This window comes from Emys orbicularis, chromosome 7, assembly GCF_028017835.1.
Source record: "Emys orbicularis isolate rEmyOrb1 chromosome 7, rEmyOrb1.hap1, whole genome shotgun sequence".
In the NCBI taxonomy this organism is placed as follows: domain Eukaryota; kingdom Metazoa; phylum Chordata; order Testudines; family Emydidae; genus Emys; species Emys orbicularis.
This window is the reverse complement of record NC_088689.1, coordinates 4150158-4173987: the sequence shown is the minus strand read 5'-3', so window position 1 is coordinate 4173987 and position 23830 is coordinate 4150158. Positions and strand designations below refer to the sequence as shown.

General features: G+C 56.6%; 1 protein-coding gene across 1 annotated transcript in view; it reads right to left on the bottom strand.

Annotated features, from left to right (window-relative positions):
* Nucleotides 1-13179: 13179 nt before the first annotated feature.
* The window catches only part of TRIM8 (tripartite motif containing 8), a 54202-nt gene continuing 43551 nt past the window's right edge, over nucleotides 13180-23830 (bottom strand). The window contains exons 2-6 of the mRNA XM_065407190.1: nucleotides 22645-22740; nucleotides 20780-21013; nucleotides 19485-19516; nucleotides 18208-18323; nucleotides 13180-14651 (exon numbers count right to left, since the gene is read on the bottom strand). Coding sequence (XP_065263262.1) covers nucleotides 14041-14651; nucleotides 18208-18323; nucleotides 19485-19516; nucleotides 20780-21013; nucleotides 22645-22740 — 1089 coding nt within the window. The 3' untranslated portion in view covers nucleotides 13180-14040. The remainder of the gene's footprint in view (nucleotides 14652-18207; nucleotides 18324-19484; nucleotides 19517-20779; nucleotides 21014-22644; nucleotides 22741-23830) is intronic.

The following is a 23830-nucleotide window of genomic DNA, read 5'->3' as shown; positions in this document are numbered from 1 at the left end:
CAAAGGGGCCAGCTTCGGCTCACCTCCTGTCCCCGCCCCCCACAGCAGAGGGTGGGCTCCGAGAGGGAAGGCTGGGGGCGGGGGATTCCTCTCCGCTGAGCCATCCACTGGAAGCCGTAGCGGGAAGGAGTGGGCCAGGGGTGGGTTATCCGTCCCCACCCCAGCCCGGTTAAGCCCTTGCAAAAACTCTTGGGCGATTCGGAGCTGGAGCAGGGAGGCGGTTTACAGGCCGGTTTTCGGGGGATTATTATGAGCCACGCAGCTGTTCAGAAACTGTTCTGGGAATCCAGAATAGCCACTGATTGCTCACGGGTCCTAGGTGGCTGTAGAGCACATGGAACGAGGTCAGAGCCAGCTCTCCCCACCCTCCAGCTCGGCTGGGGCCTGTCCTTCACTCCCCCTCCTGCCCATGGAGGCAGCACACAGGTTCTGCTCCTGTGGCTGGAGATTCACCCGGCCAGGAGCCACAGAAGGGAGCTGGGCTTTGCTTCAGACCCGGCTCCCACCAGAACCAGTGTCGGGTGACCTGCCAGGGCTGTGTCAGGGACTGGGGCGTGGGCAGTCACGCCTAGTGGCTGGAGCTGGAGTCAGTAGCCAGGAAGCGGAGCCCAGGAGTCAGAGCTGGAGGCAGTAGCCAGGAATCGGAGCTGGAGGCAGTAGCCAGATGCCGGAGCCAAAGGTCAGGACCAGGTTACCTGGAGCACGGCAAGGCAGGGATAATGCTGATGTCCAGGCAGCAGCAAGGCTGGGAACAAGCAGGTGCAGCAGTCATCACTGCTGCTGGCCTAAGAGCTGGCCAGGTGGCGTAGCCAGCCAGGCGGCTTTCTGCAGGCCAGCTGTGCTCTGTAGGTGGCCCGGAGGCTGGCTCTGGTGCAGGCCCAGCTTCCTGACAAGCTGGGATGGGGCTGGGAGAAGCAACCCAGCCTTTGGAGGAGTCTGCGCACCCCGTGGGCTGGTCTCACCACAAGGGGCTCCCGTAGCATTTCTGTGCCTGGGAGCCAGGGCCAGGCAGTGAAGCTGGCACCCGAAGAGGGGTGGAGACGGCAGCCTGAGAATCCCCCCGCCCAGGGTCCTCCGCGGCGCTGCGCTGGCCTGGGGGGGGGAATGTCTCAACAGTGCACTGGGTGCCGTTTGCTGTTCCCAGGGCCTGTGGGGACTGGGCCGCCTAGGCACGCCCTCAATGCTAAGAACTGGCCAGCCAGGCGAAGGGGCTGGGACCCCTGGCTGGCTGCTTGTTCCTCGGCTGGGCTCATCTTTCCTTTCTCCCCAGCCTTAGGCAAACGCAGACCTGGCCTGAGGCAAGAATTGCAGCCTGGGTAGAAAGTCCCCAGAAACTCCCCTGCCCGTGGAGCGGGATTAAAGCGCAGCAGCTGGGCCGTATGGAGGAGCTCACCCAGCCACTGCCTGGGCTGCATCCGTTCTGGGGAAAACACCGGACTTCAGCCCCCAGGGCTGCTGAGCCGGTACCTTGCCCCACAGCAATCCCTTTGATGGAACAGCAGACAAGATCCAGCCTGGGCACCAGGCGGACGGACAAACCACCTTTGCCTTGCAGAAGACATTCGAGGCCTACCTGGAGGAGAACCACCTTGAGAATGCAACCCCTGCCAGGCCCAATACTAGGGTGAGGGGCTCACTATCAACGCCCAGGACCAGATCCGCTGGTGGGGTAAAGATGTGCAGCGTGAATACACAGGATGGGTGCATTAGCCGGGAGTGCCCCAACCAGCAGTGAAAGCAACCCCTTGCCATAGGCTATGGGGGTACCGAAATTAGAACCTTTTCTCTGCACGGACATTGACTGGACTAGCGCCCCATGGGGACTCTATTATAGAATTAGTCACTTTGAGTCCAGAACAGCGTAGCCCCCCGGGAGCTATTCCAGTCAACTTCCCCATGTAGACAAATCCCGAGTCAGACCTCAGTTTCCAAGACTGAGGGGGCCAAAGCCAGCTGTGACGTGAGAGGCGTCACCCCTTCCTCACTCGCCATTGCTTTTCCAGTCGCTCTTCTCTTTTACTTCTGCCTCTTGGTTTCTCTCCCCGTGATCATGGCTGAATGTATAAGCTACAGGACACACATGCTGTGCGCTACAACCCAAAGCTTCCTTACTTTCCTGAAGCAGCCAGGCCAGCAGGAGCTGCAGCCACTGTCCTTCCCTGGGCTTGTAGCCTCCCTTTTAAAGCAGCAGAGATCCTACTGAGCATGCCTAGTGGATTTCCCATGGGGACTGCCGCTAGGAGGCGGGGCTTTGCAAGGAGGCGGAGCTGGAGCCCTATAAGTACAGGTCTCCTTCTCCATCAGAGGCAAGGTGGGGGCGCTCCTGAGAGGTGATAATGAGCCGTGCTTAATTTGCAATGGAAGAAGTGCTGGAGCTGAAGCAATTTTTTTTTTTGACTTTCGTAACTGATGTGGCAAGCCCAGAGGTCCCGGGGCTGTGAACTGCCAGGCCTAGAGGTGCTGGGGCATAGCCCTGGCAAGCCCCGGCACAAATGAAGCACCGGTGATGAGTACTGCTGGGAGCTCAGCACCTTTCAGGATTTGGCTCTATGTAGAGAGCTCAGATGCTTTAGCGATAGATGCTCTATAGAAAGCTTCGCTAGATGATAAAGCTGGTAAAAAAAGGAGGGTTTTCCAACCCCCATTGAAAATTTTCAGTGAAAAACTGAAATATTTCCGCTGAAAACTGAAATGTCTCCCTCCCGCTGGGGAACCTCATTGGCTCCCTGCTCAGACTACATTTCCCACAATGCACCACCTTCTCCCCTCCTGGAGGAGTTCTTGGCTGTGCTGCATCATGGGAGATGTAGTCCAGCTGAGGTGCCTGGCCCATAGAGGAGAAGAGGGATGTGAAACTACAGGTTGCATGAGGCACCCTGGCAGGAAATATTTTGCTTTTTGGGTATTGGGGCTTGTTGATGAAAAATTGAAGTTTTCGACGGAAAGCAGGCACTTTTCACATGTTTCACTTAGCCGAAAAGCCAGGTCTCCCTTGGGAAACAGTTGAGACAGAAAAATCCTATGATAAGGACTGACTGGGGCAGGCCTTGTTTGGGATTGTTAATTCTGAACACTCGCTACCTCTCCACCCAGGAAATTCCCCCAGCCAGACACGCCTGCAGAACAACAACTCCTTCTTGCAAGGCCTGAGCTGGCCCGAGCTGGGAGGCGAGCAGGGTTGCCAATTTCGGTTGGACGTATTCCCGGAGGTTTCATCACATGACAATCTTTAATTTCTAGCGACTCCAGAGGGGAGGGATAGCTCAGTGATTTGAGCATTGGCCTGCTAAACCCAGGGTTGTGAGTTCAATCCCTCAAGGAGCCATTTAGGGATCTGGGGCAAAAATCTGTCTGGGGATTGGTCCTGCTTTGAGCAGGGGGTTGGACTAGATGACCTCCTGAGGTCCCTTCCAACCCTGATATTCTATGAATCCTAGAGGGTTGGCAACTCTAGATGCGAGTGCCCTGGGAAGGCTGTGGAATTCTTCTCTGCCTCTAAAACGGTATCCCTGCCTCGGTGGGGTGGCTTTTCCCAGGCCCAGAATGCCCCTCTCTCACTCTGTGATGGCCCTGCTTGGGGAGGAAGGGCTACAGCCTTCTCCACATTTGTGATTTTGTGCCTACGCTCGTACCTGTGGCAGGCGCCGCCTCCCTGGAGGAGAGGGTTCGCATTCGCCTCAGCTAACAGCGCTAGACATTCAGCGCGGGGCATCTGAACTGAAAGGGCATCAGCTGCCCAGAAATCAAGAGGAAATAATAAAACCAAAAAGGTGTCCAGCTAGCTCCGTGCTGCTATGGAAAAACAGGCCCCTGAACTCGAGTCACAGAGGGAGAGTTTACTGTGCAGAAGGCCTTTGTCTTACCTCTCTGATGGCTGACGCTATCTTATTCCCAGCCCAGAAGTACTGCGGAGGGGCAAGGCTTGTGCTTTCGGGGCATGAGCCAAACCTCACTGCGGTTACTGGGAGTTTTTCCATTGATTTCAATGAACTCTGGCTCTGGCCTTTTGTGCTAGAGGTCCCCGTCCCCGGCTCGATCCCAACCGATAACTTATGTGGGGCTGGTTAGAGCGTCATTGTGACCTCATAGTCCTGGTGTCCGGCAGCCTTGCTGAGCAGTAGCTGCCTTGTCCGGCAGGAGGGAGTGGCTTAAGCAGACCGTTGTTGATTGTTGGAGCATGGGTGGCCCAGGAACCAGACAAGGCCCCTCTGATGTATTGATCCAACCCCCACCCCGCTCTTCTGCAATCTCCCCTGCAATCAGTCCAGGTGCCAGCTTCAAGCACCAAGACAGAGTCGCTCCCTGTGCGCCGAGCTGACTGCATAATGAAACTGACCACGATCACAGGTCGGATTCTCTTTGCAGGTGCAGCTGCTTGGGTGAAAGGGCTTGACGCAGGAGGCTTTGGGGGCAGTGACTGATGAAAGGAAAGGAAATGAACTAAGATCGCCTAGGGAACAAGAGCAGGCACTGTCCCTGCTGCTCAACGTTCGAACATAAAACGGGAGCGAGCCACAGGGCAAATGTCCCGAGTTACACACACAGCTCTGCCAGCTAAGCAGGACGGGTTCCTCCCTGCCCATGACCTTGGGCCTCGGTCCCTTTCCCGCCACTCCAGCAGTCTCCTGCTGCCCACCTGCCTCCCCTACAGCCCCTGTATGTTCCCTAGTTCTTCACGTGCGGCCAGACCAGAAGCCCAGGTGAACGGCTTCCCAGGTTGCCGGCAGGCAGATGGACGGACAGGCGGACACGCCAGGCAGATCCGTGCTCCAAAGTGGCTTCGTTTCCTGGGCTGTGGTTTGACGCTGAAGGGCCTGTGCTGCGGGCCAGCACTTCCCCCCACTTCAAGTCGCCACCAACATCCCCCTGCCTGAGACAGATCCCTCGTTGTCTGACCAAGGGGCTCGGGCAGCGTAAGAACGGACGTTGTGACTGCAGCGTTGCCACCTGCTGCTTGAGACCCTCCTGTGTCCTGGTGCGTACATGCGTGGGTTGCACTGAAATGGGAGGCGTTCTGGGCCCGCCCATATGCCAGTGGGGGGTTAGCTCTCCTGGGCTGACCCAGGGACAGAAATCATTGTGTTCTGGCAGGTTTGGGCTGTGCTAAAGGGTTGGATGTTCCCCAGGCTGCATGGCAGAAGAGCACACGGTGGGGATGGCGATAGGTTGGTCCTCAGATGAGGCTCACAGCAGTAGGAGAGGATCTGGCTTGAAGGGTCTGGAGCGATGAGGGACCCAGTGGCGGGATCAGATTTTTCCTGGCTCTCACAAGGACAGGCAGGCTCCAAACAGCGCCAAACACCCTGGCTGCAATGGCACAACTCCAGCAATGTCACTGGCCCTGAGTTTTCCAACGCTTCCTGATTCAGGGTAGGTAGGAAATATCCAACCAACAGTCCCGCGCTGCGCATTTTGGGGCCTCTGCTTCCAATCCTCCAGCGATAGCCCAATCCCACAGCGATATCTCCGGCGGCCCTAGAGCAGCCTGGGACGGAACTGATCCTGGGGCTTGCACGCCAGTCCTGTGAGCCGGCTCCCAGCGAGCGCAGCACGGGCGAGGAAGCTGGCTCTGCAACGGCCCGTATTGTGTCTGCTGCCTGGCTAAGCAGGGGGCTCCCCTCTCCTGGGTCAGCCCAGCACCTTCCATGACATCCGAGGGAGTTAGAGGTTCAGGATCTAGCTACGGTGCAATCGGGGGGAAGACTACAGCTCTAGCTGGGCTAAAGACAGCAAAAATGCAGGGGCAGCTTTAGCAGAAGCCGGCCCAGAATGGTGGGTACCTACCTGAGGTCCTAGTCTCCACGCCACTGCATCTTCACCGCTCTAGTGAGCCATGCTAGCTGGCAAATGCCTACGGGCGCTGCAGTCACCCCTCTGGCTGCAATGTAGAAATGCCCCGAGCCACGTTCTCTGCTCCCGTCACGCTGCTTTTACCCTGCCTTGGCCTAGAGATGGCCCCAAAGCAGAATACCACGGAAGAGCCCCCTTTGAACTTTCGAGCTGTCCAGCTCAGGGTCCAAGCTGGAGCTTGGGCTTTGTGCACTTTCTCTCAATGCAATAGTTCCGCCTAGATTTCCAAGCAGCTCGTCCACTCCTTCCTCCCCCGAGTTGTGCTCATCCGGGCCCTTTGCTCTGCCTGAGCTGGGGGGGAGGGATAGCTCAGTGGTTTGAGTTCAATCCTTGAGGGGGCCACTTAGGGATCTGGGGCAAAAAATCAGTACTTGGTCTTGCTAGTGAAGGCAGGGGGCTGGACTTGATGACCTTTCAGGGTCCCTTCCAGCTCTGTGAGACAGGTAGATCTCCATATATTATTAAAAGGCAGCGGGGGCTGGGGAGGAAGGCCAGCAGCTGAGAGGCAGCGCATCAGAAGTGCTGACGGAGCCAGCTCCTGGGCCACGCTTAGCAGGTGAGGCTGGCGCATTCCACAGCACGCAGTGATGAGAATGCAGCACAATAACCTTGCAACAGAGGACTTAAGCCGCAGGAGCAGCAGCAACCTTGGGGCTGTGAAACAGCTCCGAGAGCCAGCGACGGGTAGAACAGAGAGGACGGGCTTGAGTGCAGGAATGACTGTCCCATTCCACTCCAGATTTAGCTGCATTTCCATGGGGATCGCTTTACACAAAGGGCCAGATTCTGATCTGATTCACACCAGCAGCTCCCTTGCCCTGAATGGCGTTGCTCCTGATTTACACCAGCATGAGCGAGAGCAGAAGCGGGCTCGGGGGCTGCAAAGCAATGGGATTCTTCCGGGCTCTGGTGTTAATAACTGGCCATATTTCTAGCCACCCCAGAGGTGATTGCATTTCAGCCGTGGGTGAGCGAACTCCCTATATAGAGACTGTAAAGCAATGAGCGTCTTCTGTGCTCGATACATGTGTTAATAACAGAACAGGCTTAAAAAAAAATCCTCTCTCTGGGTGCAGCGTAATGGGCTGTCGGATTCTCTGAGGCAGGCCAGTACAAGCCAAAGTGCATCCAGCTGCAAAGGGACTGACAGATTTTCCATTTTAAAACAGACCTCAGCCTAGCTGTGCTTCAACCCCCGTGTTAAAAGAACCTGTGTGGTGCCTGGTCTGACATGCCGGGAATTCTGTTCTCGCGGGGGGGGGGGGCAAGTTCATTGCAAGACAATGTTGTGGCCTCTCCTCCCTCCGGCCTCAAGAGCCGGCCTGCATGGACAGTACATAGGAACAGGATGATGATGTCAGGCTTCAAGGCAGCTTGGAGCTGCGTGGGCCTCGCTGCGTGGTAAGAGATGCCAGGCCGCTGGCTGGGAAGGAAGGGGGCAAGGCAGGAAGGAAGGTCCCGTCAGCCTCCGTCCCGGCACCCAGCCACAAGGCAGACTGCTCTGAGCGTGCAGGCAGGATATAGCACGGCCGACTCCACACGTGAGTCACATCCTACCACACCAGGTTTGCTTCATTCCTGCTGCAGAGGAGGTCACCGGGGCTATGACTACACCATGGAAACTCTGCCATCCTAGGCCCCTAGCGGCAAGGCAGCGTACGCTGACAGAAGGGGTTTTCTGCTGCCGGTATAGGAGCACCAACTCCGCAGCCAACCTTAACTCTGCCCACCGAAGCTCTCTTCTGGCTGTGTCCACACTGGGATGTGATAGCTATGGGGGGTCAGGGGAGTGGTTTTATCACCCACCCCGACAGGCCATGTCACTCCAGACAGTGTCACTCCAGACCAAGCCTAGATCACTAACCAGCTTCTGTCCCGTTGTGTCTGTCCTTTCCAGGCGTAGCTGTGTGATCGGCTAAGTCTTTCCTCCCAGCGCGAGAGGATGGCCCCGAAAGCATTGCGGCGGGTGAGAGGCACCTGTAACCTCACCGCCCACAGCAGGATGGGATGGGATAGCACAGCACAGACAGCACTGATGGGGCCATGGCTGTGGGCGGAGGAGGCTTGGGCAGATCCTGTTGTGTGGGGATAAATACTGTCACATAGATGCACTGAACTGGGGTAGTGGGAGCTGTCGGACGAACGTGTCCGTCAGTCCCTATGTAGCCCGGACGGGCGCCTTGGAGACGGCTGATGCAAGGACGCCCCTAGATCCGCCTCACACCCAATTTGGATTTCCGTTCCTTCCCCTCAGGCCCTGTCTGCACTCCAGCTTTTCACCGGGTCTGTGATCCCTTGGGAAACGTGGGTGCTGCAGCCACGCTTTGCTTCCCAACAGGGCGACTACGAACCACCAGTTAGCTGTGCCCAAGACTGCCACATGGCGGTCTTCCTGGAGTCATACCGCTGTAGGGAGGTGACCCCCAACCACCTGTCTATGACGGGGAGGCCAGGGGTGTCCGTCCATCCAGCTCTCTGTGAGCTAAGGTGTCCCAGGGGGCACTGCTCCACCCGGCACTGCACGCCCCCATGGCATTCTGTGCCCTGCAGGATGGGAGAGCTGCCCAGGTGTTCCCAAACTGCCAGGACAAACACAGGCAGCATGGCTGGTGGAAAAAGCAGCTGTGGTAACCAGGGCAGATGAGTTGGTCACAAGTGGTTACCAAACGCTGATTGCTCGGGAAGTGCAAAGAGAACCGAAGTGGGACCATCTTACCCAGCCTGCCAGGAAACAAAGGCACAGGCAGAAGGGTAAAGAACCCCTCTCTAGTGAAACATTGCCTGGCACAAAAATACAGATTTTGGATCTTTTTGAAAGAAAGAAATTGTACAAAAATCTAATACTAAACTGACCTGCCAAGGCTAGGTCTGGCTACCTGTCAGTTTTTAGCTGTGTATTAACACATATTGGCATGTCAATAAATTCTAGTGTAGACAGGACACAACCCTTTGTTACTAGATGTGCTTAACCCCAGGTTGTCCCCACGGCTGGGCAGAAATGTTTGGTGCGTAGATTTTAATGGCCAGAAGGGTCCATTATAACCATCTTGTCTGACACCTTATTTCCAGTTTGAATTGATCTAGCTTCAACTTCCCACTGTCGGAGCTTGATTGTACACAAGCATATTCAATCACGTTCATTAACACGCGACAAAACAGGACTCGGGGAGACAGACCCGCGGTCCAAGTGCAAAAGGGAATGTAAACAGCAGCGCTGCCAGGATTCGATTTTGACACTCACCGCTGTCATTACTAGCGAAAGGAAGGAGTGATGGACAATATCATTTTTAATTGGCTGTGTCTATTTAACCTGTTAGTAGGGTTCCCCGCTGCGCCTTTTCCCACTTCAAAAAATGACTCTCTACGAGACAGATCTCTAGACTATTGCCCCTCCTGGATGCCTGACATTGCCTTTGTAAAGAACCATCACAGATCAACCACCCCACCCACCCCCCGCAAAAAAACCCACCTCTCTATAGTTCTCTGCATACGGACTTTAAAGAAACTTGTGACCTGCTGCAAAAGAGAGAGAGGAGGGAAAAAAACATATTTTATCAAAAGAGAAACTGAGGCAGAGAGGTGAAATTCCTTGGCTGAGGTCACCTAGGGAGTCAAAGGCCAGGGCAGGTCACAATCTCTGTGCCTCAATTTCTTCAACTGTAAAATGGGAAGAATGCTCCTGTAGCAAATCCACAGTGGCTTAGAACGTCCTGGGGGTCTCTGTGCGGTACCCCATGATCACCCAGAATGTCAGGGAAAAATCTCTCCTCCAAAAGCACAGGGCTGTACAGGTTGTGCTAAAAGAGAACTCCCATGAGCAGTTTTCAGTACAGGGCCTATGACACAGAGCTCAGCAGGGCTGATTGCAGCCAGCAGAGGGCAGCAGAGCCCAGACACACCGGGCAATGTACTGCAATACAAACTCGCATTTTAGTTTCCTCGCATTAGCTATTTGGTTAGTGAGGGATGTGAAGCTGCTCCTTTAAACGCCCCCACGAGTTTTGGACCCATGCCCTGTTCAGCCTGGCTGATGAGGCTTCCAAGAGGTATCACGATGCGTCCCTAACCCACAGGCTGGCAATAAACGCTTGCCGAGGACACCAGCCGGATGGGGCAGGTTGCATGACAGAAACACTTTGCAGCTGCCAGCAGCAAACTGCCTGCAGCCGGGCGCCTTCTGGTCCATATGGGACCGTGCCATTGCACGGGCGTCTCAGCCCAGAGCCGGAGACGCGCTCAACACATGAGGGACAGATGTTGGAGGAAAGGAAGGTGGGGGAGGACAGAGCAATGACATAATGGGCCAGGGAAAAGGGAGGAAATCTAGGGCTAGGCCCTGCTGCCATCAAAGCCAAAGGCTCAAGTCCCAGCTGACTTCAAACAGCAACAAGGACAAGCCTTCCCTGCACAATAGGACTAATTCCTGCTCCAACCTGATACGAATGAAACAGCAATTGAGGTGTCCTCCCCTCCCCCTTCCCAGTACAGCAGCTCCCTGTGGTGGGGGAAAGTAAAGGCTTCTCTTTCCGTGCCTCCATCCCGCTTGCCCCTCCGGTGTAAACAGACATGCTGAGCTGAGTAAAGCAAGGACTGGACCCTCCGTAGCGGATTCAGACAAGCTGTATTCCCTGTTGAGCAAAGCCCTTCCCCTGGATCTCTTTGGGGGCAGAGACGGCCACTTTGTTCCGTATGTAAGTGTTTCGCCGGATCAGGGCCGAAATGAGGAACGACCGCTGCATTTCGCACTGCGTGAGAGAGAGGAACCGCTTCCACTCCCAAACCCCGTTCTGCGGAGGGGGGAGCTGCGCCGCGGCCCGCTGGGACATCCCGGGAGAACCCAGTGGCGCGATCGGTCTCTCGTCAAAGCCAACGAGGGTACGTCTACATGGCCCTGGGTCTCTGAGCCTGGGTCAACAGACTCGGCTGGATCCCAGGCTCGGAGACCCAGTCCCCTGGGTCCTTTATTGCAGCGTAGACAGACACTGAGAGTTTAGCCATTGGGTCCAGTGGATAATGCAAGCGGCTGGGACTCGGGAGATCTGGGTTCCATCCCTGGCTCTGCCGGTGCCCTTGGGCAAATCGGTTCCCTTCCCACCCTTCTTGTGTAGTTGGGATACGAGTTCTTCCAGGCAGGGGCTGATTCTCACTAAGGATCTGTACAGCACCTAACACAACCGGGCCTCTCGGTGCTGCTGTAATAGACAGAATTACTTCTGTAGGAGCATGGGAGCAGGCCCCAGCCCTCGGCGAGCGCCAGTCCTCCACTAAGCCATGCCAGCCTGCAAACCTTGGCCTCTTGGGAACCAGAGGGAAAGGAGAAAGGGCCAGGCGGGGGGGGGAGGAGGAGGATAGAACCAGAAGAGGGGACACGCTGAACGAGGGGGGACAGAAAATACCTTTATTCCATGTCTACATGTTCAAATGCAACGGGGAAGAGAAGAACGCAAACCCCAGTGGGATCTGATCCCTTTGTACAACGTCTTGCCCTGGCCCCCTGCTCCGATGGTACACTCATGCCTACGCAGCCCCTGCCCGAGGATCTTTCTGCACCCCATGCGCCTGTCGGTAGCCAGTGGGGAGAAGCAGCAGTGCGTCACGTTTGCACACGGCAGGTCAGGAAGAAAAGGCCGCAGCTGCAGTTCCGGTCCCGATACCGTTTGTGACCAGCCAGGAGACGGCGCGGATTGAGGGCCATGCATAGGCAGCGTGGATCAAAGAGGGGCCCAAATGGGAACTCCAGGTCCAAACACACCCAGGCGTTGACTCTGGTTCTGTTTGCGCCAGAGCAGCCAATGCCCAGACCCTGGGTTCTGCAGTGCTAGCCTAGACTACGCCTGCCTCTTCTCCCAGCACGCAGCCCTCCGCTGGCTAACATGGGAAGCTGTCACCAGTTCAGGAACCACAAATGTTCCTGGACCTCAGAGCCTCCCTCCCACTCACTGGTGTCTGAAGCCAAAACATCAGCCGAGCTCAATGAAAACGTCCCTCCAGGAAGGAGTCTGGTGTCCCGAGTGGGCAAGGCCAGTTGCCACTAACGCCCGTGTAAGTCAAGAGTGAAGTCAACGGCGCTAAACCCACAGGCATCAGCTCAGAGCCGAGCCGGATTTCACCGGCTGCACCTCCCACCTTGCTTCCGCAGCAAAACGGGGGAGTTTGGTGGTTTGTGGAAGTCAACTTGAATTAGAGCTTGTCTGAACGGCTCCCCCTGTTCTGCCCCCACAGCTTCCAGGTCGGCTGGCCTAAGTACGGGCTACGCTATAAAAAGCAGAGACGTGAAACGCCCACCCATCCCTGGGACCTAAATCTCTCCAGGGCGGCTCTGAACTGTATCCATACGGGGTTCACTGCTACGTGATAAAGGCAGGCAGATCCTTACATACACTGTAGCCAACAATATTTCACTCTAGTTCCTCGGGACGGCAATCTCTGTCCTGTCCCCATCCCCCAAGAAACCTTGCTTGGTCACAGCTTTTAGAACGTTACAGCCCAATTACGGCTCTCACACAGCACCCCGGGGGACTGGGTTATATTGACAAGAAAACGGGTCTGATTCGGATCTCGCGGTCCGTCAGCGAGAATCAGGAGTAATTACACTTTACGTCACTGGGTAGAACCAGCATGAGGGCCTGGTTCCGCACGCACTTATTACCTGGAGTAGCCCCTACAACCGGGTGTAGACCCACTGAAGTCAAAGGGCTGCCCTCACTGCTCTGCCAGGCGTGGTCACGTACTCCTCCCAGAGTGAATGTGAAATGCGACCAGATCAGAACAAGGGACGGCACCCATTCAGCACCCAAAGGAAGTCACATCAACAGGACTTAAGCATGCGTTCAAGTGTTCTGCTGAATTAGGAGCAAAAGGCCGACGCAAGGGGGCTGAATTACCGCTCCCTCCAGCACAAATGAAGAGTGACTCTGCTCCAGTCAATGGATTGACACCACGGCAAAACTGGAGTAAGATGAAAGGAGAATCGGGTAAAGCGTGCAAAGCAACGGAGAAGCAGGCCAACCGCAACGATCCAAGGCACTGAGCCGCCGCAGAATCGGGCCTGACACGAGACCAGAATCGGGCCCCTTGATTTTAAAAGGGTTCTTCCAGATTTACATCAGCGTGAGCGGCCCAAAGCCTGCATGTGTTCCCCCAACCCGGGCACTGCTCATTTAGGTCATTTCCAACACCTGAATTAAAGAGACAAACCCACCAAACCGGAGAATAGCCTATTTTTAAAATGAAGTCACAGCCTTCTTTTGGAGCAGAGACGGGTCCCTGTTACCTTGGGGAGGGGGGGGGGGCGCGAGGGGGAGGCAGGAGGGGCAGCAAAGCAAGGCATTTGCACTAAGTGATCACATTTATTTGAATATTTTTTTTGTGTTCTAAAATTGGTTACAGAATAAATACCTGTGCCTTATAGCAGGAAGTCCACTTTTTTTTTTTTATACAAAGTGCTTGTTACAGGAAGTTGCATCAGCGATACACGGGAAGGGGCGTGTGCAACTTGGCGACGCTTCCCCCCCCCGGAAACTAAAACAGAAATATTTTTTCTTATTTATTCTTTTTTTTTTTTTTTTTTAAAGTTTCTTTTCCCTTTTTTTTTTTTGTTTGTTTTTGTTTGTTTGTGCATTAAATCTCCTGCCATTGTGTATTTACAAATCTCCAAAAGAAGGGAAAAAAAATGCCAGGATGCATGATAAGTGGCCTTTCCACACACACACAAAAAAAAGATAAGTCTTGTTTTAAAAAAAAACAAACCCAAAAATCTACAAGTATCGTTTCTTACTGAATCAATGATAGAATTTTTTTTTTTTTAAGAGAAGGAAAAAATAAAAAATAACCAAACCAAAAAGGACCCACAGACACTGAAATAGAAAAGGAGCCACCATCCCTCTAAGTTTTCCAAACCAGAAAAAGTAGTAAGTACGTGTGAAATTCGAAACCAGATGTCTGATTGAAAAACCTCATTCATTTCTTCTCGTTAATTTCGTCCTCATCTTTTTCCAGCGAAGGGAGGAATTTTGAAAAAATTAAATTAAAAACCAATATTAAAAAAAGAGAGAGATGAGAGAAAAGAGCCTCCCAAATTCCGCAGAGGTGGGAAGGAAGAAAATTGGGTGCGATTTAAAAAGAAAGCAAGAAAACTGGATTTTTATCTCCGACTGTGTAATTAACAACACTCTGTGGGGAGTCTGATGGTTAACTGGTGACGTAGTGTTTGGTGGAAGGCTGGCCGTAGACTCTATAGAAATCCTGCCGCCCGTGCTGCTGGGATGCGTCAATCCATTCCCTCACGGCAAGTCCGGGAAGCGACTGAGGTACAGCCGGAGCAGGGGGAAGCGGGTGGGAGTACTCCTGCGAAGAGACTGTCCAGGGGAAGTGACCCGACCTGGGGTACGGCTGGTGCCCGCTGTGATTGGACACCGAGGAACAGTAACAGTTATCCACTGAGCACACCAGGATTTTGCGTCCGCCGTACTGGGATAGCACAGACTGCTGAGATGACGTGCTATTGGGATAGTGAGACGGGTTGAAGACCGAACCAGAGTGGACTGGCTGCGGGCCACTGGGCAGTCCGACAATGTGCTGCGTGGAGCTACAAGGCACCATGGGTTGTGCGGACTGGCCCTCGCCAGCGGAAGCCCCCTGGCTCATATACTGGCTAGCCACAGTCCCGGACGATGGCTCTAGAAAGCTGCCTTCGGGGAAGGCCGCGGAGTGCTTGCGTTTCTCCGCTCCGGAGTTGCTGACGCTAGGGCACGGGTACATGGGGATGCTCTGTAGGAATGGGACCGGGGTGCTGAATGGACCTGGATGGAGAGAGAGAAAAAAACAGCCAGATCAGAAACCACCGCTGGAATTCAGGAGCCAGAGGGGAAAACTAACAACAGCTCAGAGAAACAACAAGACCAGAGGCGCCAACTCCGTGGCTGGAGCATCCAAGATAAAAAAAAAAAAAAAAAAAAGTGGGTGCTCAGCACACACCAGCCACCCACCAATCACCTGTTTGGCAGGCCCTGCTGATCAGCTCCTCCCCTGAGCACCCCCCACCTGCCGCCAATCAGCTGTTTGGGGGGCCCCACTGATTGGCTCCTCCCCCTCCCCCCAGTGCCTCCCACCCACCGCCAATCAGCTGTTCAGCAGCAGGCAGGAGGCGCTGAGGAGGAGGGGGACGAGCAGGGGTGGGAGGAGGCAGGGCGGGGCTGTAGCTGTGGGGAAGGGGGCACAGCGCCTCCTAGGGCATTGGTGCAGTACTGACTTGGAAGAGAGAGCACCCCCTACTGAATCACAATTAGCTCTTCTGGCAGCATCTAATAGCCCTTGGTGGTCTCCCAACCAATTCTAGCCTGGCCCATCGCCAGTGGGTGATGCTTTACACACGGCACCACTGGCATGCAACTGCTTCTGGGGTGGAGGCAAGCGGCCAGGCAGATCAGTTAACATTCAGCAACAAAGCAGAGAGGAGATTTTGGCCCAGGACACGTGGGCAAACTGCAGCTTCCAGGAAACACTCCAGAGGATCTTAGCTGTTGCCCATGCTGAGCCTTGGATTTGCAGGTCTCACCCAACTAAGACACTGTCAGGAACTTGGCTTCGGAAGGATGAGCCAATCCAGCTAGATTGGGACCTCCCGTTCCCAGCAGTCTAGGCAAAATTGAGGCTGGGACCAATAAAGCATCAAGGCCTTTGGGGGAGACCTACCAGGCCATCCTGTCTCCCACCCGAAGCTAGTGGGAAGAGGCAACCCCCACCCCATCTGCTCTCCTGGGCCAGCCCACTAGGACCTGCGGACTCCTATCGGTACCAGTCCCTCCCTGCGGGCAGGAGCTCTCCAGGATGCTCTCCATCCTGCACAGACCATGGTGGTCCAATCTGGGAAGCAGCCAAGAGCCCAGCGAGCGGGGGGGCTGCAGAAATGATCCGAGAGGCAGGTGCTGACGTTCCCGCTGTCCCTTCTCCCTGCAGACTGCAGCCCTGCCTGAGGCGTCGCTGCCATGCTTCAGAGAGGGCGGGCACTGGAATCGGGCCCACCAATCACCGCACTCATCCAGAGGGAGGGAGCTGGAGTCCGCACCCTCGGGCAACCATCCAAAGAGAAGGGATGGAATTTGCCCCCTGCACCGAGGCGATGGCCCACAGGGAAGGAGGAGCTGGAAGCTGGTTTCAGAGCCGTGGTCAAAGCTGTAATTACAGGGCCACGGTCTGGTTCCAGCCCTCCCGAAGCCCGTTCCCAGCACCGGAGCTGCATTGATGTCGGCCAGCGTACAAGGCGAACCCCGGCTGGGTCTCTTGGAAATGCAGGGCTCCGTACACCAGCCAAACATGACCTCACCCTCCTTGCCGAGCAGCCGCTGGCTAGGGACACTCTGCATTAGTAGTGCAGCCATTTGGCAGGCCTAGGAGCAAGAGGAGGCAGTGGGGGAGGGCAGGCAAGAACCACAGAGCCTGGAGAAGCCAGATCTGGGGCTAGCTCAGTCACCCCAGCGTGTGAAGCACACTCTGCAGTCCCAGGCCATGATTTCAGGAGCCCCTGCCTGGTGGCAATGCTAGCCACCACGGGCTGTTAATTATCCTGGGAACTAGAGGAAGCCATGGGGTTTGTCTGTGTCCGGCAGCTCCAATACAGAATCCCATCTACATCCGTTAGAGAGGATTTCTGCCTCCTCTTTACCTAAAGGGGCACAACAGCAGACATTCCGAGTAACACCATTGATTCCAGAGCCATTTGCAGGAGAAGAATCGGACTCAGATTTCTACCTTGTAACAGGGCGCCAAGTTCTAGCTGCCCGCGCAGACCTCTTGCTAACAGATAGGCAGAGTTATGTCTGCTGACTCACCTCGGCAGCCAGACCAGGTGGGCCCTATTAGCTCCAACCCAGGGCTATGAAAGGAGACAAAGGGAACTCAGAACAGGGATAAAGGGGTCCTGCAGGGACAAACTCCAAGGACAGCCAGTTGAGGTTTCTTTTGTTGTTATTTAAGTTAATGCTAAAGGCAAATGGCAGGAAGGTGCCCAGATACCATGGTGATGGGAACCAGAGACAGACAGAGGTAAATTTAGCCCAGATCCTGTGTGTGTTCTGTGATTGGAACAGGGTGGGAAAGTCACCTGCCTGCATAGCCATTTTCTGTCACTACTTTGGGAGAGCCGAGAGAGCAATTAAAAAGACTAGCATCTATTTCAAAGAATTCACTCCAGTCCCCTTTCGTACTGGATGCTGAGCAGCCTTCAAGAGCCAGTGCATTTTACTGGCACGAACGTTTGCAGAAAGCAAACCTGAAATGCACCCTGGCGCAGGCGCAGCGGTTGTGCGTGGGCCCCTGGCACGGAGTTGCGCCGCCTCTTTTGATTTCTAAACCTGCTCGGCCGTCAGGGGGGCGCCCGGGGAAGCTGGTACAGCCAGCAGCCGTGCACAGCATTTCAGGACAGGAAGTCGCCCGTGAGCAGCTCTCATCACCACTGCCCAATCCTCCATCCTCCCCCATGCCTTCCCGCCAGACCCTGTTCATTGTCCTCCGGGCTGGGTTAACTCGACGTTAGCCTGGAAGATTCTTGGGCCGGGTGAAGCCCCAGACGTGCCCATGGCACTGTATGTACACAACAAACGACGCCATAACCAATGGAAATGGCATGTAGGGAGGCAGAAGGCAGTTCTCCAACTGGGCCAGAGCACCGGCGCGATCACCTGCCCTGGGAAAAGGGCCCTGGGATCCTCAGTGATTGCTTAAACCAGAACACTCTCATCCCGGTGATCCAGATCATAGTCCCAGGACAACCTGCGCTGGAGGCTAGTTCTGCAAGTTGCCTGGTGGCTGCAGCAGACCCAGGGAAGGGCAGCAGAGCGGCAGGGGAAGTTTCCTGATGGGTCTGCCGTCCTTGCAGAGACACACAAAATACAGAGGGCCGTTTCCTGCATGTAAACCCCCTTCACGCACAAAGGGCCGGACCCTGATCATGGTCACACCGGCATCAATCCGGAGCAAAGCCACTGGAGATCCTGTGGCTTTACTGCAGCGACGCAGAGATCAGAGGTCACGAAGGGGTTCTGGGCTGATTTAAACCCTCATGCAATTAACGCACAAGCACCGGTGCATTCAATCCCCTGCACATTTTTAGCCTGGGGAGCTGCCCTGTTTCCTTTGGTAACCCTGGACATGCAGAGCGATGGTCTGTCAGCACCACGCTGCAAAGAGCGGATCGACTCCAGCCCTGGGCTAACCCTGCTGACCTCAGAGCTATGACACCGGGGTGGGGTGGGGGGGAGGGAAGATCCGGCTTTCTCTCTCCCCGGATGCCACCGGCATCTCGATCTCAGGGCGCAGAGCGCTGCGTGACAAGGCCAATGGTTCAGAGGGACGCCTCACCTTCCAGCAGCTTTCTCAGCTGCTTCTCCTTCTTGGCGATCTCGTTCAGGAAGAGCTTGGAGTTGAGGTGGCCGATCTTGGGAGGCGGCAGGCTGCCGCCCGTGCAGTTCTGGGTCCTTTAGGAACCGGCAAGGAAAGCAAAAGGACTCATTAAAAGCGTCGAGCTTCCCCTCCTCTCCCCTCACCCCCCCACGCTCTGCCCGGCTCCCATCTCTCCCCAAGCCTTTCCCAGAGGCTGACAGCTGCGGAACATCTGCAATTAGCTCCGCTTTGGCCAGGGACGGAAAGGCCTTTACATCAGCCAGTCCCTCTCCTGGGCGCCATTTCCCAGGGCTTTGGCCAGCCTAGTTTTAAAAGGGCCCCGTGGTGCGACTCCCCCAACCCCCATGCGCTATTTCCCTTAGGAGACGCCCCCGTAGCCGGACATGGCACAGGCAAGAAGTCGCTCCTGATATCCAGCCTGCGTTTCCTTTCCATTCAGCCCATTAGCCCCAGTCAGATCCTGGGTACCATCCGACAGTGGCCCCCTCCCTTCTGGGGGTCTTATGGCCTGTGATCACGGCCCCCCATTCCCAGCTCTTTTAATCTCTCCTCCCAAATCAGTCTGTGGCTCTCCTCGGAGCTGCCCTTGGGCAGGAGGCGAATGTATCTGTTAGGGCTTTTCCCAGGCCTGGCCATGTCACAACTAGGGCATGGACTTCCTCCGGGTGCCCTGCGTGCGTCTCTGCAGCCAGCAAGCAGCCGAGGACCATGCTGGAGAGACCAAGAGGTGCACCTTGCAGGGGTGGCGACCGCGAGTCCTCGCAGTGCCGGTCATTAGGCCCAGGGATGGATCCACTGAGCTAACAGGGCCGCGTCTTGCACTCGCTCCCTTCTGATGAGGGCTCGCTCTTCTGGGAGAGCGTGTGACTTTTCTCCCCACCTTCCTCCCCACCCCAGATAACGGCTCCGGATCATACAACCACCACGCTTTCTACTTCTACAGCGCTTCTCCTCTGAAGATCTCAAAGCACTCTACACATGGCAACGACTCAAACCTCCCAAACCCCTGGGGGGGTACATTCTTAGCTCCATTTTTCAGAGGAGGGAAACTGAGGCACAAGGCAGGGAAGTGACTTGCCCAACATCACTGAGTGAGAGACGGGCCTAGAAGCCAGGTCGCATGGGGCCTAGCCCTGTGTCTAAGCCACGCTCCGTAGCCCTGCAACACAGCCTGACGACGCCTCCAATCCCACCCTTGCTTGAGAACATGAGTTGCCAAGAGACTGGCTTCTTACCTGTCCATTAAGATTTTCACGGACTTGGTATTCTACGAGGGAAAGGAGAAACCCTGGTCAGTGGCTGCTGTGTCCCGATGCACCTCTCCCAGGACCTGCAGCCCCCGTGCCCCACACGCGCCAGGCCTGGCTCTCTCCTGAGCAGAGATCATGCCAAATTGCCGCGGGGGGCGTGAGATGCGGATAAGTCACCCGCCAGGGGCTGGGATGGGACAGAGTCACCTGGCACCGGTGTTACAGTTCAGGAGGCTCTCCAGGGATGAACGGCTAACGCAGCACTGCCCCGTCGTGCCCACCCCCCAGCTAGCTTCACCGCCACTCCCCAAAACAGCAGCCTTCGGATTCACCTCTGGGAAGGGATCTGGGGCCGTGGCCTCTCCCACTGGCTGTGTTTGCAACTGGCCCCAGCGCTCCCCTCTAGCAGGGTGTAAATTCCTGCTCATCCGCTGGATTCGGCCAGAGATTTTCCCAGCTTCCTTTAAAGCCTCTTTCCTAAGGAAGCCAGCACAGGCGGCAGGAGCTCAGGGGTTGATCATCCGCCTTAAAGGAGCAGAGCTGTCTGGGGTCTGCGAGCAGGCGATTACCACCAGAGGAGGGTGAGGGGAGGGGAGATACTGGCCCAGCCACTCCCCCACCCCAGTTTCGAGGCTGGGAAGGGCCCCTTGATCAGTCGGAATCCACCCGGGGAGTGAGGTGAGGCAGAGGGATCGAGCCGCTTCGTGCACCAGCTCAATCGGGGTTTGGGTGGGAGGCCCTAAAACCCACCCAGGCTCAGGAAGGTGGGAGATCCTGAGGGTTCCCCTTTTCTGTTTAGAGATGATCCACTCGGGCAGGGCCAACCACTGCCAGCCTACCCCAGGAGAAGCCAGCTAATCCACAGCAAGGACGGAGGTGCGTCCCGGCTCACAGCCGAACAAACGGGCCGGTGGGCTGGAAAAGCTACGCTGGCCACCGGGAGACTGGGGCCAAAATTAGACTCTTGGGAGGAGCCGATCCTGCCTTGTCCCCTGCCCAGAAGCCCCCTCCCCTATGGTGCTCCACCTCCTCTTCCAGGCTGGGAGATGGGGGTATCGCCGGCGGGGGAGAGCTGGCGTGGGAGAATCACGAGGTTACTCTGCTCCCAGCCCATCACTAAACTCGAGTGTCTTTGTTCTGGGGGCACGATGGGAGGGGGTATGCTCAAGCCAGGGATCCTGACAAAGTAGTTGCTGCCCCAAGAGGTCCCCCATCCCGCCCCGTTATCCCATGGGCTCCCCCTCTGCCCTCCCATGGCCAGGTGGTCCCCCTCTCGGCACCTTCATGAAGTTGATGTCCTCGGTCTTGTCGAACATGACCTGGACGGAGCTGAGCAGCTTCTTGGCTTCTTGCATGCGCTCGTTGAGGTGTAGCACCTGGGCCGCGTTCTCGTTGCAGAACTTGGCCTGGGCCTTTTCCAGGATCTCCATGGTCTTGCGCAGGTCCTCGTCCAGGAGCTGGTGCATCTTCTCGTACTGCAGGCGCACCTCATCCTTCAGCTGGCTCACCTTCTCCTGCCGGGGGGGAGGAGAGAGCGCCCAGGGTCAGCGCCCGCCACGCCCGCTCGCTGCAGAGCCCTGCCCACCGTCCTTGCGGAGGGAGGGACGGGGACAGGGCCTGCTAGTACTTTGCCGACATCCCTGGCCTGCCCCGCCACTCCCCACCATCTGTCTCTTGACAGGCCAGCCCTTCGCCTTTGCCTCAGCCCGTTGACCAAGATATTCAGGGCTGTGGAGGTATTTACAGGAGGGAACAGCGTGGCCCTGAGGGTCAGGATGCCTGGGTTCCATTCCTGGCTCGGGGGAGCGGGGGGGGATTGGCAGGGTGAGCTGAGGAGTGATCACAGTGGATTAATCAGTGTCGCCTACCCAGGCCTAGCTTCTAACAACCCAGAGAACAGCCTTTCCCTGCCCTCTGCCCCACCCTGGCACTAACTCCATCCAGAAGCCAATGCGACCTGCAGCCGCAGGCCCCGGTGCACTGCCTCTGCCGTGCCTGGGAAGGGCCGTGATGGGTGGAGGAGCAGTTCCAGGGCCGTCTGCCAGCCGGACCATCCCTGGCCGTGCAGCTGAGCAGCCTGGGAACCGCAGAGGTCCCAGGGCGGCTGTGGAGGCGCATGGCCTCTGCTGGGATAGCGAATTCCCTCCAGATCCAAGCAGATCGCCGGGGGTGTATGGGGGCTCAACTCCACCCCAGAGCAGCCAACTCCACCAGCGAGGGGAGCTGCCTCCAGGGCCCGTTCAGGCCTTGGTTCCTCAGCCGAGCCTGCCCGCTGAGGGGCTAGATCCCTCCGCGCTCACCGGCTTGAGACACCCCCCCCCCCCCCCGTCAGTTTCACCCGGAGCCAGCGAGCTAGAGCTGAAAGGCTCCACGAGCCCCCTGCTCTGCCTGAACCCCCCAGGGGGGTGACCTGCCATGCCGTGGGGCCATAAAGAGGAGGGGGACGGAAAATATTAACCTCCGTCTCCGAAGTCTCCCCTCTCCTGTGGATTTCGGCGCTTCCCCCCCGACGTCCCTATATAAGGGTCTCGCACCTCTGGGTCTCCTGCCCTGCCCAAGGAGGCGTTGGCACCCCGCTTGGCTTGGAGTGTATTAAGATAGTTCCCTCCCCCACCTCCCAATGCTCCCCCACGCTTCCTCTTCCATGGCCCTGGGGGAGAGCAGTGAGAACCCCCAATAGCCTGATGGAGCTGGGGGCAGGGCAGAGGGGCTGCGTGGAGCCGCAACAAAAAGCTCTTGTACCAAATGACTTTCCCCCACTTCCCCAACCAGGGCTGCCTGGCTGGCACCTGAGGAACGAGGCACAGAGAGACAAACCCAGCCCCGGCTGCATCCCAGCCCCCCAGCGTCTGAGCAGGGCGCCCCCTCCTCCCACCAGCATCGGGCCCCTGCTGGATCCTCAAGCAATGCAGCTCTGCTCTGGGGTGACTGCCCTGGCCCCGAGCAGAGAGTTAACTCCATGCCGTCTGGACCTCCGTCCCCCTAACCCCGGCATGCCCAGCACCACGGAGCCGCAGCCGCCTCGAGGATGATGGCGATGCCCGGACAGCCCCCGGTGCGGGAGGACTGGCTCGTGCCTGCTGCCGCGCGAGACCCTGCCTTGGTCGAAGGGCGCGGGCACGAGGGAGGGAAAAGCACCAGCTACCTCGACCAGCCGCTTGTCCGACTCCAGCTTGTAGAGCTGCTCCTCGATGTCCTGCTCCCTCTCCTCCAGGCGGTCCTGCTGCTTCATCAGCATCTTCTGCAAGAGAGCAGGGGGCAAACGGCCGTTAGGTGAGCCGCAGGGGCACGCGAGGGAGGAGAGACGCAAGCGGGATCGGGCGTTACACAACATCAAGGGGGCAGCTGAGGTGGCGTGCCGGCTACCGGGTCAACCGTTCAGGGGTCTGAAATTCCCCAGAGCCGCCTGATCTACAAGGTCCCATCCCAAGCACCCCTCCCCAGCTAGCAGGCAGCATCCATCCCTGATTCGCAGCCTCTCTGTAGTGCCAGTCTCTGCTTGGTTGGCTTTTTGGGGGTAGCAATGACGATGGGGAGGGTCTTACAGAGCGAGAGAGACATCCCCGCCTCCTCCCTCACGGGGGACTTTATATTGGTTCTTTCTTGGTGGCTTTCGTGAGCTGATAAGGAAACTCCTCTAGGCTGAAAGCCTGTTTGTGCCTGGAAACCACCTTGGAACAGGTTTGAAAGGTCAGCGTTCCCTCTCCACGCAGCGGGCCTGGCCACTGTGGGGTCTGACCCGTTTCTGTTTAGGACCCTGCGTTTCGGCTCCCCGCTACGAGCAACAATGACCATCACAATTACCCAACGGGCCGGTACTGACTGGGTTTGGCGGGGCAGACATTCTGGCACCCAGCAGGAGGAGATCTGGGGTTCCGGCTGGCCTGGAGGAAACAGCACACCTTTATAAACTGAGGGAGGAGCTGCCGGCTCCACTCACAGCTGCCTCCACTGAATACGCAAAGATATCTATCCACTGTCCCTCCCAGACCTTCGGAGAACCATAGGGCTGTACTGTATTCCCGGGGTCTCCCATACTAGTCCCCTTTGCCACAGCCGCTTCCTATAGGACCACCAGGTCTGGTTACGAACAAGTGTTGACGCAATCGGAAGGGGCTACCAAGAGTAACAGGGTAAACAAGACGAATGGAGAAAAAAGTGCATCCCATCTGCTCCCCATCCATTCTCCTCCCTCTTTCCTGTGTAGCCCCACTTCCCCATTATTCAGGGTCAGGGTTTGTGTCTAAGCAACCAAGTAAAGAACCCAGGGAATAATAATACTGGCAATAAATTTAACAGGCTGGCTGAGCATGTTGTAGCCCTCTCTAATG